General features: G+C 40.1%; 1 protein-coding gene and 1 long non-coding RNA gene across 6 annotated transcripts in view; one reads left to right on the top strand and one right to left on the bottom strand.

Annotated features, from left to right (window-relative positions):
• The window catches only part of LOC127425983 (uncharacterized), a 29553-nt gene extending 18962 nt beyond the window's left edge, over nucleotides 1-10591 (top strand). For 2 of the 3 annotated variants that reach the window (XM_051672389.1, XM_051672386.1), the window contains exons 2-7: nucleotides 8036-8087; nucleotides 8167-8217; nucleotides 8356-8400; nucleotides 8486-8556; nucleotides 8645-8705; nucleotides 8817-10591. In XM_051672389.1, coding sequence (XP_051528349.1) covers nucleotides 8040-8087; nucleotides 8167-8217; nucleotides 8356-8400; nucleotides 8486-8556; nucleotides 8645-8705; nucleotides 8817-9101 — 561 coding nt within the window. In that variant the 5' untranslated portion in view covers nucleotides 8036-8039 and the 3' untranslated portion in view covers nucleotides 9102-10591. The remainder of the gene's footprint in view (nucleotides 1-8035; nucleotides 8088-8166; nucleotides 8218-8355; nucleotides 8401-8485; nucleotides 8557-8644; nucleotides 8706-8816) is intronic. The other variant, XM_051672387.1, reaches the window with a different exon arrangement.
• Nucleotides 1-16375, bottom strand: part of LOC127425992 (uncharacterized) — a 40857-nt gene that overhangs the window by 16778 nt on the left and 7704 nt on the right. The window contains exons 2-4 of one of the 3 annotated variants that reach the window (XR_007894720.1): nucleotides 5509-5713; nucleotides 4153-4371; nucleotides 3947-4015 (exon numbers count right to left, since the gene is read on the bottom strand). This is a non-coding gene — a long non-coding RNA (uncharacterized LOC127425992). The remainder of the gene's footprint in view (nucleotides 1-3946; nucleotides 4016-4152; nucleotides 4372-5508; nucleotides 5714-16375) is intronic. The other 2 variants (XR_007894718.1, XR_007894719.1) reach the window with 2 other exon arrangements.

Genomic DNA, 16375 nt, shown 5'->3' with positions numbered 1-16375 from the left:
CGGTCTCCTTCGGATCCGTTAGAGTGTTCGGTTGAACACAGAGTAATCTCAACTCGTCCAGCGAGATGGAGATTGTATGGCTACAGTTTCAAGTCGGACATTACTTCCTTATGCCACGAGGCTGCACCGGAGAGCAGCAAAAAGCTACGTCCGTATTCGGTGAACTAAGTCGCTGGAAGCCACTTTGGAAGCATTTCAGAATTATTTGAAGTCCTGATGATGTCATGTTTGAGGGACATTCTGTTGTGTGCCTCATCCAATAGGAGTTGAGAGCTCGATCCTTTAGAGGGCAAGGCTTCATGGATCTGTAGTCTGTTTTGGACTCCCTTTGTTTGATTTTGGCACGATTTTTATCAGTAAGATTTACGACTTAGAAGGTAGGGGCTTGAGGAATGTTTTTTACTGTTAGGCCTGCCTTTGTCTTCTATCTGAATACATGAGGCCCAACAAAGACATAGATAATGATAAAAATAAAATAAAATAATTGTACACATATGTACATACACACACATACATACACATACGTAGTGCAAATCTAATACAAATCTGCTATCTGTTATGTTCAGTGCAAAATACAGAAAAAATTTTGTTTTTTTTAGAAGAATGAAATGGCAGAAGAGGTTGTATGTGTTGGATAAATATAAAAAAAGACTAAACTGTGTATTGCACATAGTTATTGCTCAATAGGGCAATTTAACTGTTCATAAGATGGATAGCCTGAGGGAAAATCTGTTCCTGTGCCTGACGGTTCTGGTGCTCAGAGCTCTGAAGCGTCAGCCAGAAGGCAACAGTTCAAAAAGGTAATGGGCAGGGTGAGTGGGGTCCAGAGTGATTTTTCCAGCCTTTTTCCTCACATTGGAAGTGTATAGTTCTTGAAGGGGGGCGGGCAGGGGGCAACCAATAATCCTCTCAGCAGTCCCAACTGTCCTTTGTAGTCTTCTGACGTCTGATTTCGTAGCTGAACCAAACCAGACAGTTATTGAAGTGCAGAGGACAGACTCAATGACTGCTGAGTAGAACTGTATCAGCAGCGCCTGTGGCAGGTTGAACTTCCTCAGCTGGCGAAGGAAGTACAACCTCTGCTGGGCCTTTTTCACAATGGAGTCAATGTGTGTCTCCCACTTCAGGTCATGTGAAATGGTAGTGCCCAGGAACCTGAAAGACTCCACTGCTGCCACAGTGCTGTTTAGAATGGGGGTCAGTGTTGGGGTGTTCCTCCTAAAGTCCACAATCATCTCCACCGTTTTGAGCATGTTCAGCTCAAGGTTGTTTTGACTGCACCAGACAGCCAGCTGTTCAACCTCCCTTCTGTATGCAGACTCATCGTCATCTCGGATGAGGCCGATGACAGTGGTGTCGTCTGCAAACTTCAGGAGCTTAACAGAGGGGTCCTTGGCGATGCAGTCATTGGTGTAGAGGGAGAAGTGTAGTGGGGAGAGCACACATCCCAGGGGGGCACCAGTGCTGATTGTACAGGTGCTGGAAATGTAAGCGCAGCGTAGTTCTAGCAGGAAGACTAGCAGCTGTACATCATCGCACCATTAGCTAGGTAACTCCTAGCCAATTACATGTAAGCCATTGCTTTATTAGTCTGCTCAGAATCTATCACATTGCTGTTTCAGTGTGCTAACACGGCAACCTCCACCACCACCAGTTGAGTCCCGTCCTGTACGGGGTAGGCTCCTCGCCCCTGCCTCCTATCTCCGGCAGGATAGGACGGTTCCGAGTACAATTTCTTCAGACCGTCAGACAGGGCTTACGCCAAAGAGAGACATTACATTTTCTGTTTTATATTCATCAAATAAATGTCATCTTTAACTCAAGTCTGCAAGTCTTCCTGATAGAAGTGAGTTTCCTCTGTCTCACAAGCTGCTGCCTGTCCGTCAGAAAGCTGGTAATCCACTGACAGAGGGAACAGAGGGTTGGTGTAATTTATTCTGGAGTATAGCTGGGATGATGGTGTTGAAAGCCAATCTGAAGCCCACAAAAAGGATCCTTGCAAATGTCCCTGGTCTGTCCAGATGTTGCAGGATATGATGCAATCCCATGTTGACTGCATCATCCACAGGCCTGTTTGCTCAATAAGCAAATTGAAGGGGATCTAGAAAGGGTCCAGTGATGTTCTTCAGGTGGGCCAACACCAGTCTCTCAAATGATTTCATGACCACAGATGTCAGGGCGACAGGTCTGTAGTCATTAAGTCCTGTGATTTTTGGTTTCTTTGGGATAGGAATGATGATTGAGCATTTGAAGCAACATGGGACTTCTTACTGCTCCTGTGATCTATTGAAGATCTGTGTGAAGATGGGGGCCAGCTGGTTAGCACAAGATCGAAGACATGCTGGCGAGACGCCATCTGGGCCTGAAGCTTTCCTCGTCTTTTGTTTCCGAAAGACGCGGCTCACATCATCTTCACAGATCTTAAGTAAAGGTTGAGTAGCAGGAGGGGGGAGGAGGAGGGGGGTTGCAGGAGGTGTTGGTGTTTGTGTGAAGGTCAGAGTGGGTGTGGGGTGTGAGACTGGGCCTTTCAAATCTGCAGTAGAACACATTCAGGTCATCAGCCAGTTGTTGGTCCACCACAATGTTGGGGGTAGGAGTCCTGTAATTTGTGAGTTGTTTCATGCCACTCCACACTGATGCAGGGTCGTTAGCTGAAAACTTGTTTTTCAGCTTCTCAGAGTATCTTCTTTTAGAATCTCTGATTTCCTTGTTCAGTGTGTTCCTGGCCTGATTGTACAAGACTTTATCCCCACCCCTGTAAGCATCCTCTTTGGCCTGACGAAGCTGCCTGAGCTCTGCTGTAAACCACGGTTTGTCGTTGTTAAATGTTAAATAAGTCCTAGTAGGAATGCACATATCCTCACAGAAACTGATATATGATGTAACAGTATCTGTGAGCTCGTCCAGGTCTGTGGCTGCAGCCTCAAAAACACTCCAATCTGTGCAATCAAAGCAGGCTTGTAGTTCCAGCTCTGCTTCACTGGTCCATCTCTTTACAGTCCTTACTATTGGCTTGGTTGATTTTAATTTCTGCCTGTAGGTTGGAAGAAGATGAACCAGACAGTGATCAGAGAGTCCCAAAGCTGCTCTAGGGACAGAGCGATATGCATCCTTTATTGTTGTGTAGCAATGATCCAGTATGTTCCTGTCTCTGGTGGGGCATGTAATGTGCTGTTTGTATTTGGGCAGTTCACGTGTGAGATTTGCTTTGTTAAAATCCCCAAGAATAATAATAACTGAGTCCGGGTATTGTTGTTCTGTGTCTGTGATTTGATCAGTCAGCTGTTGCAGCGCTGTGTTCACACACGCATTTGGCGCGATATACGCACTCACCAGAATAAATGAGGAAAACTCCTGTGGCGAGTAGAACGGCTTACAGTTAAAAAAGAGCACTTCCAAATTAGGACAGCACATCCTCTTTAATGTTGTTACATCTGTACACCAACTTTCATTGATGTAAAAGCATGTTCCACCGCCTCTCGTTTTCCCCATTAACTCCGCGATGCGATCAACTCTGAACAGCTGAAAGCCCGGTAGATGTAACGCGCTGTCCGGAATGGCTCCACTCAGCCAGGTTTCTGTGAAGCAGAAGGCAGCAGAGTTTGAAAAGTCCTTGTTTGTACAGGTGAGGAGATGTAGTTCGTCCGTTTTGATAGGAAGAGAGCGGAGATTCGCTCGGCAGTGTCGTTCGAAAGCCGCACCGACAGAGCCTGACCAGCGTGCCTGCTCGTCTCCCTTGCCTGGATCTCATAGCGCGTTTAAACACAGCTGCGCCTCCGACTAAAATGTCCAGCAAAACGTCCGAATATTCAAAAACCGGGAAAAGGTTGTCTGGTATATGCTGCCGAATGTTCAGCAGTTCGTCCCTGGTAAAACTGACTGGAAAAATATTACTAAACACAGGACAAACAAACAAAAACAACAAAAGAACTGAAGAGCTACACACCGAGGCGGTGCCATCTTGATGATCATGATGATTTATATTCAAGTAAAGCTTCCAAACAGTCTCTGTGCCCTTAAAAAAGATATATGCAAGCAGTCATTGATGCTCTGATGTTCATTGTGAGAGATTTGTCATTCATTGCTATACTTATTAATCGATGACGCTGCAGTTTCGTCATATTTAATTAAAGAAGTAGCATGTGTACTTACCATGGTAAGATGCCCAGTGAACAGGTTTGTAGCCAGTGTAGTCCAGCAGAGGGTAAAGCGGGTCTGAGGCAGATGCTGCCTCCAGTAAGAGCCCAGTAACCCTGCATGACCACAAGAGGCAGCCAAGTGCAAAGGGCTCCTGCCATGAACGTCCCTGCACAGAATGAAAGCTGCACGAACCAGAAGAGGCAAAACGCACTCTTCACTGCCAACTACTGCCTGAAAGAAATTTTTTTTAAGTGAAATTCAGCCATTTACTTCACAATTATTGCTGATAACTAGTGTTCATTCATTCTCAGTATAATTATATGCTTGTACTAAATGAGAACTATGCGTAAGGTAACACTTAAGTTGGGATGTAATGTTAAAACTAAGTGCTTAGTAAATACTAGTTAATTTGTAACCAAGCCAGTGCTTAATTTAGTTGTACCTCCAGTTCTTAAGTCAAGACTTAGCTAATAGGTTGTAAGCTAAATAAATGTGTAGTCACATAATATGACGTATTCATATGACAATGAATGAAGGCTTGAATCCGAGCACTGACATCCCGTCAGCATGACACAGGTGTATGCAAAACAAACCAAAACACTTCTCTTTGTAATATAACAAAGTTTATTTATGCAGTAATATCAATTAATAATTAATACAATGCAGTCAATAAACTTTCGACTTACAACTACAAACTAAACAGTGATATGATTAGATATGGAAATCAAAATAATCCTATAACACATGAGGGTGTGTGTGTGTGAGAGTGTGTGTGTTTGTGTGTGTATAAGGAGGGACGTGCACAAAATGGCGGACGTGACTCTCGTGGAGATTATGTCACACGAGACTTCCGGCCAGGGAATATGACCGCGAATGTGGGCGGAGAGAAACCAGTCAATGGTAGCTTAGGGACAAAGCTGAGCTATATCACGAAGCTATCTACTAGCCAAAAGCAGATAGCTTCACGCGCGCATGCGTGCGTGCGTGCGTGCATGCGGTTAGTACGAGAGAGAGAGAGAGAGAGAGAGAGAATAAAGTGACAGCCCCAAAGCCGATTTTGCGATCGTGGGAGAGGAAGCAGCTGTTAGTTTATCACTCAGAGACGCGGTGGACGGCTCGTAAACCGTTCCGTGTTCTTTGATTCTTTAATGGATAAACTCAGTTTGCCGGTCTCACCCGCGATGGCAGAAATGCACAACAGCCCAGTGTTGTTGGACCACAATACAGCAAATCAAATTCATGATAATTAATACCCTGAGTATGAATAATAAGCGGACATGGCGGTCCGTAAACTGTACAAGCAATACCTTGGTACACAAGAATAACACACTATAATATTCTATCTCTGCCCAGACGTAAACCTCTTACTTGAATCGCATGAGGATGCAGGTGGAATGTGTGTTCATCCATCCTTTAACTCAGACTCGGTTCCTCGAGGCTTGGGTGATGACGGGAGGCCGTTTCCTCGCTCTGTCGACGGGCGGTACGGCTGCTGATTCTCGGCGGGCTGGCGGAGAAATCAGAAACGTCGATTTGATTGAAGATGGAAGAGAAATCTTTAATCTCTTCACTTCTGCAGGCAAACGGCAGTAATATCAATTAATAATTAATACAATGCAGTCAATAAACTTCCGACTTACAACTACAAACTAAACAGTGATATGATTAGATATGGAAATAAAAATAATTCTGTAACACATGAGGGTGTGTGTGTGTGAGAGCGAGTGTGTGTGTGTGTGTATGTATGTGTGGTTAGTACGAGAGAGAGAGAGAATTAAGTGACGGCCCTAAAGCCGATTTCGCGATCGTGGGAGAGAAAGCAGCTGTTAGTTTATCACTCAGAGACGCGGTGGACGGCTCGTAAAAGTCCCGCGTTCTTTGACTCTATAATGGATAACTCAGTTTGCCGGTTTCACCCGCGATGGCGAAAATGCACAACAGTCCAATTTGGTTGGACCACAACACAGCAAAACAAATTTGTGATAATTAATACCATGAGTATTAATGAGTGGACATGGTGGTCCGTAAACTGTACAAGCAAAAACCTTGAAACACAAGAATAACACACAATAATATTCTATCTCTGCCCAGACGTAAACCTCTTACTTGAATCGCATGAGGATGCAAAATGTGTGTTCATCCGTCCTTTAAATCCGACATGGTTCCTTGAGGCTCGTGTGATGACGGGAGGCCGTTTCCTTGCTCTGTCGGCGGGCACGGCTGTTGATTCTCAGCGGGCTGGCGGAGAACTCAGAAATGTCGACTTGATTGAAGATGGAAGAGAAATCTCTTCACTTCTGCAGGCAAACGGATGAAAATGCGGATTGCTCGGCGGTCTCCTTCGGATCTGTTAGAGTGTTCGGTTGAACACAGAGTAATCTCAACTCGTCCAGCGAGATGGAGATTGTATGGCCACAGTTTCAAGTCGGACGTTACTTCCTTGTGCCATGAGGTTGCACCTGAGAGCAGCGATGAGCTACACACTGCAAACAAAGTTGCTGGAAGCAAATCCTGGAAGCATTTCAGAGTTATTTCTACTCCTGATGATGTCATGGTTTGAGGGACGTTCTGTTGTGTGCCTCAACCAATAGGAGTTGAGAGTTCGATCCTTTAGTGAGCAAGGCTTCATGGGATTTGTAGTCTGTTTTGGACTCCCTTTGTTTGATTTTGGCGCGGTTTTTATCAGTAAGATTTACGACTTGGTGTGTGGGGGCTGAGTTAGGTTTTACAACTGTGTAAGGCCTGCCTTTGTCTTCTATCTGAATACATGAGGCCCAACACAATGATCTGTTTTTACTGTTAAGAGGGCCTTGACGGATAGCAGTAAATGAAAGCAGATAAAAATTCCTGCAGGTAACCCTCTGTTGTGTTGAGGAAGTGAATCACAGAGGTTTTGACCAGGTAGGTAAATATCCTGCAGGATATTGCTTTTTTCATTGTGTTGAGGAAGTGTATCAGTGAAATCAGAATTCAAGGGAGTGTAGAATAGGAAATGTGTATGTGTAAAAGTTATGTGGGTAATGCTCTGTTGTGTTGAGGAAGTGAATCACAGAGGTTTTGATGGAGTAGGCAAAAGTCCTGCAGGACATTGCTTTTCACTGTGTTGAGGAAGTGTATCAGTGAAAAGCAGAACTTGTGTCACTCAAGGGAGTGTAGAATAGGAAAAGTGTATGTGGATGTGTAATTGTCTGTGTGAGTATATCTGTGAATGTGGCTGTATGAGAAAATAAACTGTATCTTGTGGACAGTGGGTGACTCCTGGACCTTCACTTGAGTGTGACTAAACAGAGCGGCACAGTTATTGTTGCACTTGAGAGGAGTGGATGAGAGAGTGAGCCTTAAATAATAAAAGGACTAAGAATGAGTGTATGAGCCCAAAAAAGGGGGCAAGTATGTATAAGAATAGGTATGTATAAGAATTTGAGGCCCACAAAATAATAATGGGTGTATGTGTATTAAAAAAGTGAAGGTGAAACAAATTAGAAAAATTGTTTCAAGATATTGGCTTTGCAGATTATTGTAGTAGGAAATAAATTAAAATAGTAAGATATACGTTTACCCTCTAAATTTAATGATTTATCTAAATGAATGGTGATAAAATTGTAGTCACAATATATTTTAGCATATTTTACCAGTGTAAAAATATTAATATTGCGTAATATTGCGTTCAAGCTTTGCCATTCAGAGTGTGCCGTTCAAGAGTTTAAGAAGCTTGCTTAGTGATTACTTGCATGATGTTCTGATTTTGCATGCTGTGACAGTTGTTACAAGAAAGACCCAAATACTGGTGACTGCTGTGATTTTGCATGGATTCAGAGTTTCAAACTGTTTGTGCCGCACAGTGTAACTTTGCATATTAAGAAATCTTTTTATTATTTGTGTATTTTTGTTGCAGTAAGATGACAGCCAAAATTGCTCCTGGCACATGGATGCTACTGAAAAACAAGGTTGGATATAAAGAAGTCTGCTAAAGTTGGGACAAGTGTCAAACCCTTACATTTAACCTCATGCTTCTCCTTTTTTTAGGATGTCCCCCAACAAATTGGTGGTGTGGACTGTGGAGTCCTCATGTTGATGGTGAAACAAATTATGTTTTGATATAAATAAACCAATGATTGGTGTGCTTCTTAAGTAGTAGTTAAAGAAGGAACAAGGAAGCGATTTTTATTTATGACATTTACAGAGAGAATTTTCTTGATTTTTGTTGTTTTTCAGTATGCTCTACATCTTGTTTTGGGAGCACCCTTTGATTTTACATCTGTAAGTAATTACAGTTCAAGTAATTTAACTTTATGATGTTGTAGCAGTTGATATTTCAAGATTTCTCTATATTTTTGTCTTCCAGTGTGACATTCCAAACATACGGATATGGTGGAATCTTATTCTTCTGGAGAACTTTGGGGATTTCTCTGAAAGGTAGATACTGGACATTGCCTCCAGCCCACCATTACATTTGCACCCCCTTCCGACCAATTCTAAATTAACCAAGAAATGTATGTTACAGCAGAGAAACCCTTCAAGAGGCCCTACCAAGTGGAGAACAAGCTACATTTAGCAGCAGTGAGGTATGTCTCAAATATAGACACACATATTTATCTGTGTATATATATCTTTGAAAATATTACATTTATAATAAATATTACAATTACATTTTTCTTTAACATTCTCTAATGAAGGAGCTCCCAGTAATCCGACACATGACAGAAGCTGTGAAATGGCTCTATTCCAACAGACATCTGCTCAGGGGCCCAGTGGAAGAGCCTCTGTTCCTTACAATGGATGAAGAGGACAAGGAAAAGGCCCTCAACAATCTTCCAAAGAGCACCTTCACATTTCATTTTGTGTTCAGGGATGACATGGATTTATTTTTGCAGGAATGTCATGACAAAATGGGCATGACAATTTTTTTTTTATTTTTTATAATAATATCTTGTAGTTATATTTTTATTGAAATGTTTTAGTTTTCATATAATTTAATTTTTAATTTTATTTTTTTATTTATCACACATTATACATTTGAACATATACAGTGAAATTCTTTTTTTTTCACATATCCCAGCCAAGCTGGGGTCAGAGTGCAGGGTCAGCCATGATACAGTGCCCCTGGAGCAGATAGGGTCAAGGGTCTTGCTCAAGGGCCCAACAGTGGCATCTTGGCAGTGCTAGGGCTTGAACCCCTGATCTTCTGTTCAGTAACCCAGAGCCTTAACCCCTGAGCCACCACTGCCCCAATATAGAAAAGTGCATGCTGCACAAGTTCTTGGCTTTATAATAAACATTTTTTTTTGAATGTTGAGATTAAAGTATATTTCATATTAAATGCCCAAGTTTCTTTAAGCATTATTTCTAACATCACGAACAGGAAATAATACTCACATAATACAATGAAACGGATAACATTATACAATAATACTACACAAGATTGTTTTAAAATGCTTATTGTACTGTACCTTACTGTATCATTATAACTTATACATGGACGAACTGAAAAGTGGCCTTATTTAAAAGTATGACGTTTTGCATATAATAAAAAAAATTATGCTCCAAAACCATAGGTGGCGCGACTCCGTTAAGAACGTATGCTCCGCCCCTCACTTCCGTTCTGTGGCTACGGTTCTGGCACTGCTGCCGGTCTGCAGCTGGATATTTCTCGGTTTTTGAGACAGTGTGCTAATTTAAATACCGTTTATTAATACGTTTCGAGGGCCATGCATTCTGTACCATTCAGCTGCGGCCCGACTGTTTTTGAACTCCAGAACGCGGTCTGTATGCACCAAGAAGTCAGGTACACATAACAAACCCATTTGTTAATATCTGTGAGCAGAATTCAGTATTAATGAGGGGGGGATACTTGTTTGCAGTAAGGTGAACTAAATGAAAGATAACCCAAAAAGCAAATAAAAAAAATAAAGTTACGCTTGCTCTACAGGAAAAGCAACAACTGAGCGGTCAGGACCAATAACAAACACTTGCGTGAACATTACAAAGCAAGAATGCATGCAATTAAAATGTTCTTAATTTTATTACCCTCTTGTTCACAGTGTTGGTCCGATATTTCTTTAAAAACGAAAAAACAAACAAACACCAAAATATCTTACTAACCGGGTTTACGCTTTCATACCTCTCTGTCAACTGAAGCAAATTTAAACTTTAAGGGGGAGGTTCCAAGATGGCTCCTTGATTGCACGCGTTTTGATAAGCTCTGCATTCCCAAATACATAAATTGGTTTACAACGTTGTTGCAAAAAGACTGTGAAAGATAGCTTACTCTAATAATACAGTGATTCGTCGGAGACAACGATGGGTGGATCTGAAAAAAGGAAAAGTGCGGAAAAGAAGGCTGGAAAGTCCGACCAAAGTGTTAATGTTAACACTGCTAGCAAAACTAGCAGCAGCACGCAGGTGGCTGAAACTTTTATGAAAGTCCCTTCCAGTGATCTGATTACAGACAACTTACATGACTATCTCAAACAACACACTGATCCGAACGAATTTATGCTGGCGGATGAAGAATTTCCATCTCTCCCGGAAACTCCATGTAAGTCTCCAGCCCCCAAACAACGTAGAACTGTAGATAGAGACACAACGGTCATCCTCTCACAGATCTCGGAAATTTCTCGGCTGGTGCAGAACAGATCAGATGCACTAGAAAAGCGGGTGGAAAGAAACTCAAGCATAATTAATGAAATGAAAGAGGAAGTCAATGCAAACACGAAACAAATCACCGGACTAAAGGAAACAATTGAGTTTATTTGCACCGACATCAATGCCTTGAAACATAAAGTTACTCACGCCGAATCTCATCTGAAACAAGCTGACAAGTGTGCTAAGGAGCAAAAAAGACATCTAACCTTGTTGGAAAGCTATTCGTGCAGATGGAATTTGAGAATTCATGGGCTTCAAGAGAAAGGAGTTGAGGATGTTCGTCATGAGGTCATCAAAGTTTGCCAGTGTCTTTTACCGCAATACAAAGACAAACTACCTGATGTCGTGGACGTGGCGCACCGACTTGGTTGTAATAATTCAAAGAACAACACACCTAGAGGAATAATCTTCCAGTTCACTTCACGATTCTTCAGGGATGCTGTCTGCGCGCTGCCAAAGATGCGGACTTTTTGAAGAACAACCATCTGAGGATCACTGAGGTCTTGTCTCCGGCCGACAAAGAGAGAAGGCTGAAATTGTGGCCCACTGTTGAAAAAGCACGCAAAGAAAATAAGAGAGCTTTTTTTTTTTTTTAATCGGTGGTCGTGCTTTTGTAGACGGTGTTGAGATCTCGCCATGCGCTTAAGATGTGATGGATTTTTTCACCTTCTGTGACTGGAGCTGGTGACAATAGCTCATGTACTATAGTCTCGTTCGATGCAGAGGTATTTGTTTTATTGTTTGATTTAAGAACTTATATGAATCTCGTTTTAGGAGAAGCTCAAATGTTTCTTGATTGTTACACATGTATAAAATAAACAATACCGAACTAAAAGAGGGATTGCTGTTCTCATCCTGGTGAATACATTTGTTGCGACCATTAAAGATTTGCTATAACTTTTTATAGAAAACTTTTGGTTTAAATTGTTCGTGTTCTTACGTTCGTATGTCTTTTATCCATTGTCTCTTTTAATTGTAGAGGGTTACGCAATACTGTTAAACGGAAAGCTATCTTTCTGTATCTTAAGCGCTTTAATACAGATTTTTGCTTTTTACAAGAATGCCATTCTAATATTCAAGACGTTAAGTTTTGGAGATCGCAATGGGGACTAGATTTATGGATCTCTCACGGCACTGCCCACTCTGCTGGGGTTTGTATTTAAAAACAATAATAATAATAAATAAATTTAAAAAAAATAAATAAAACAAAATAAAAAAAAAAATAATAAAAAAAAAAATCGCTTTAAAGGGAAAATATTAAGTTCTGATTGCGATGTGTCTGGACATTACATTTTACTTGCTCTAGAAATCTCAAACGTAATGTGTATTGTTATAAATGTTTATGGTTTTAATTCACAAAAAGACAATAAGGCCTTTTTTTGACAGATTAGGTGATCGTGTGGTTCATATGTTGAATAGGTATCCCAATTCTTCTTTGATCTTTGGAGGTGATTTTAATGTAGTCCTGGATAATAAATTAGATAGATGGCCTTCACAATCTGGTAGTCCAGCTCCTAATTATGTAACTAAGTTTATGGAGAAATTTTTCTTAATTGATGCATGGAGAAAATCTCACCCATCACAAGTATCCTTTATTTGGAGTAATAAGTCATTATCAAGTCAGTCTAGGATTGATTATTGGTTTACATCCAAGGATTTAGAAAATATTATCACCGATATAATACCATCTCCATTTTCAGACCACAAGGCGATCTCTATAAGTATTCCCTTTAAATCGTCGGAAAATTTAAATGGAAAATCTGCATACTGGAAACTGAATAATTCAGTACTTCAACATAATGAGATAATCACCAGCATAGAAAAATTAATCTCATTTTATTGGAATAAATCAGAAAAATTATAAAAATTACTGTAGCAATTGGGAACTTTTTAAATTGGAAATTGGAAAATGTTTTAGGAAATATTGCAGCGAACTGGCAAAAATTGGGAAGATTGAAGAGGATAAAATTTTAGGCAAAATTTCCGTCTTATTATCTAAAAAAGTAGAGGAAATGTCTGAATTGGACAAAGCAGAACTTACTGAGCAGAAACTTAAATTAGAGGAAACTTACAAAAGAAAGGCTGAAGGCGCCTTTATAAGATCTCGAATAAAATGGCCTGAAGAGGGCGAAAAGAGTTCTGCCTATTTTTTTTTAGACTTGAGGCAACAAGCCAAAAATAATTATATTGAACAATTGAATATTAATGGTAATATTGTCGAGGACCCCAAAATCATTGCTAATTTTTGTTCTGAATTTTATAGTAATCTATACACCTCTAATTTTTGTCAACAATCTACCACGGAGTTTTTTGAGTCCTTGCCCAACATAAAGCAGCTCAGCATCGAGGATTCCAATGTATGCGAAGCCCCTCTTAGATTACAAGAAATTATTGATGCCATAAATGATTTGAAAAATAATAAGTCTCCAGGAACGGACGGTTTAACTGCTGAATTTTATAAAGCATTTAGTAAGACCTTAGCTCCTTTTTTGTTTGAAGTTTTTACGGAGAGTCTTGAAAGAGCTTTGCTTCCTCAAACCCTGTGTCAAGGACTTATCACCCTAATTTCAAAACTAAATAAAGATCCCCTTTTCATCGATAGTTGGCGGCCAATTACGTTGCTAAATAATGATTATAAAATAATCGCTTTGGTTTTATCGAAAAGACTGAAATGTGTTTTAAACAATCTGATTGATGAATGTCAATCTGGCTTTTTAATAAAAACGCACATCTTCAATAATATACGTTTGGTTCTGGATATTTTAGATTACTCTGACTTTATTTCTAATGATTGTTTTATCCTCTTCTTGGACTATTAAAGTTTTCGATTCCTTAGAACATGAGTTTTTATTTCAGACCCTTCGTAAAATGGGATTTGGTGAGTTTTTTGTTTGTTTTGTAGATCTATCAAAATGCTTTATTTAGCTCTATTAAATTTAGCAGTGGCACCTCTCCTAGATTTGCTCTGAATCGTGGAGTCAGGCAGGGATGCCCAATATCTCCATATTTGTTCCTGATAGCTACACAGCTTCTAAATTTACGCATTAGAGAAAGCCCTTTAAAAGGAATCACCATTAATGATACCGAAGTGATAAGTCAGTTAGCCGACGACACCGCCTTGTTTCTAAAGATTGTCTCTCAAGTAGCTATAGCATTTGAAACTCTTAAGCCCTTTTCCAAAGCCTCAGGTCTTTATCTTAATATCAATAAATGCGAGCTGCTTCCAGTTGGCAACTGCGCGGAGTCCTCAATTTGTAACATTCCTGTAAGAGAAAGCATCACCTATTTGGGGGTTAAAATAATTAAAGATAATAAGACTAGGTGACCCTCCAACTTTGACCCAATTATTGAAAAGACACGCAAGGTACTGAATCATTGGTTGCTGAGAGATCTGTCACTTAAGGGCAGAGTTCTGCTCACTAAGGCAGAAGGCATTTCTCGCTTATCATATTCTGCTCAGTCACTTTATGTGGACAAACACACATGTAAATTAATTGACAGTATGTTAGGTAAATTTTTATGGAAAAAAGTTCACTACATTAAGAAATCAGTAATACTAAATTCATATGATAAAGGCGGTCTAAATTTTATCGACTTTAGCTCTCTGAATAATACTTTTAAAATAAACTGGCTTAGACGATATTTTCAAAACCCATGGTCTGTTTGGAATATAATCCCTTGACATATTTTTTTCTCATTTGGGTGGCATAGAATTTCTTTTAATGTGCAATTATAAGATTGAAAAACTTCCAATTAAACTCTCTAAATTTTATCAACAAGCACTTGCTGCTTGGAGTCTCATTTACAAACAACTTTTCTCCCCAAAGATTCTTTATCTGAAATAACAGCAATATTTTGTATAGGAATAAATCTTTATTTTTTCACAATTGCTTTAGGAATGGGTTGTTATTAGTGAGTCAGTTATCCAATAATGATGGGACTTTATTTGAGTTTGCAGCCTTTATCTCAAAATACCTATTACATTAAAAGAATTCAGTGTGATTAAAAAGGCTATATCTGCTGGGGTGGGTATGCTTTTTAGAAATGGTGTCTATATGTCTGCGCTCTCTGTCTGTCCTCACAGACCTGAAAATACCCCAGTTGGCTCAATTTGCTTTTCCATGTTAAAATCTAACAATTATAAAATTAGATCCTTATTTTTGAAAGAGAATATCTCTACTCCTCCTGTTATTTTCTATACTGGAACAATCTCTTTAATAATGTAAACTGGACTCAAGTTTGGTTGTTGCCCCAAAAATTCCTCCTTACAAATAAGGTTAAGGAAATCTCATACAAAATAATTCATAGAGTCTATCCTACCAAGTAATTTTTACAAACATTTAAAAGTGATATTGAAATAAAATGCTCTTTCTGCAAAAGTTCTACTGAAACCATTTTTCATATGTTTTGGTCCTGCCAAGATACACAATGTTTCTGGAAAGATGTTGAGAGATTCATTGCTGATAATATTTTAAAAACTTTTCTCTTATCCTACAAGTATGTGATATTAGGTTATTGTATTAAGGACCATTGCTCAAAGGATGCTGGTTTCATTATAAATTGTATTTTATTTTTATGTAAATTTCATATCCATAAATGTAAATTCACAAATGGCAAACCCAATTTTACAGTGCTTAAGGAGATTAAAATGTGCATTGATGTTATGTCAAAATCTAAAAATAGCAAAGCAATTAAAAAAAAAACTGCAATATGTTCTTCATTTAATATTTTCATATAAAAGTAACTATTTATGCTTATTCAACAATATATAGATACACTATATTGCCAAAAGTATTCGCTCACCCATCCAAATAATTGAATTCAGGTGTTCCAATCACTTCCATGGCCACAGGTGTATAAAATGAAGCACCTAGGCATGCAGACTGCTTCTACAAACATTTGTGAAAGAATGGGCCGCTCTCAGGAGCTCAGTGAATTCCAGCGTGGTACTGTGATAGGATGCCACCTGTGCAACAAGTCCAGTCGTGAAATTTCCTCACTACTAAATATTCCACAGTCAGCTGTCAGTGGTATTATAACAAAGTGGAAGCGATTGGGAATGACAGCAACTCAGCCACGAAGTGGTAGGCCACGTAAAATGACAGAGCGGGGTCAGCGGATGCTGAGGCGCATAGTGCGCAGAGGTCGCCAACTTTCAATCGCTACAGACCTCCAAAGTTCATGTGGCCTTCAGATTAGCTCAAGAACAGTGCGTAGAGAGCTTCATGGAATGGGTTTCCATGGCCGAGCAGCTGCATCCAAGCCATACATCACCAAGTGCAATGCAAAGCGTCGGATGCAGTGGTGTAAAGCACGCTGCCACTGGACTCTAGAGCAGTGGAGACGTGTTCTCTGGAGTGACGAATCACACTTCTCCATCTGGCAATCTGATGGACGAGTCTGGGTTTGGCGGTTGCCAGGAGAACGGTACTTGTCTGACTGCATTGTGCCAACTGTGAAGTTTGGTGGAGGGGAGATTATGGTGTGGAGTTGTTTTTCAGGAGCTGGGCTTGGCCCCTTAGTTCCAGTGAAAGGAACTCTGAATGCTTCAGCATACCAAGAGATTTTGGACAATTCCATGCTCCCAACT

This window comes from Myxocyprinus asiaticus, chromosome 35 (genome assembly GCF_019703515.2).
Source record: "Myxocyprinus asiaticus isolate MX2 ecotype Aquarium Trade chromosome 35, UBuf_Myxa_2, whole genome shotgun sequence".
Classification (NCBI taxonomy): Eukaryota; Metazoa; Chordata; class Actinopteri; order Cypriniformes; family Catostomidae; genus Myxocyprinus; species Myxocyprinus asiaticus.
This window is presented reverse-complemented; position numbering and strand designations above follow the sequence as displayed.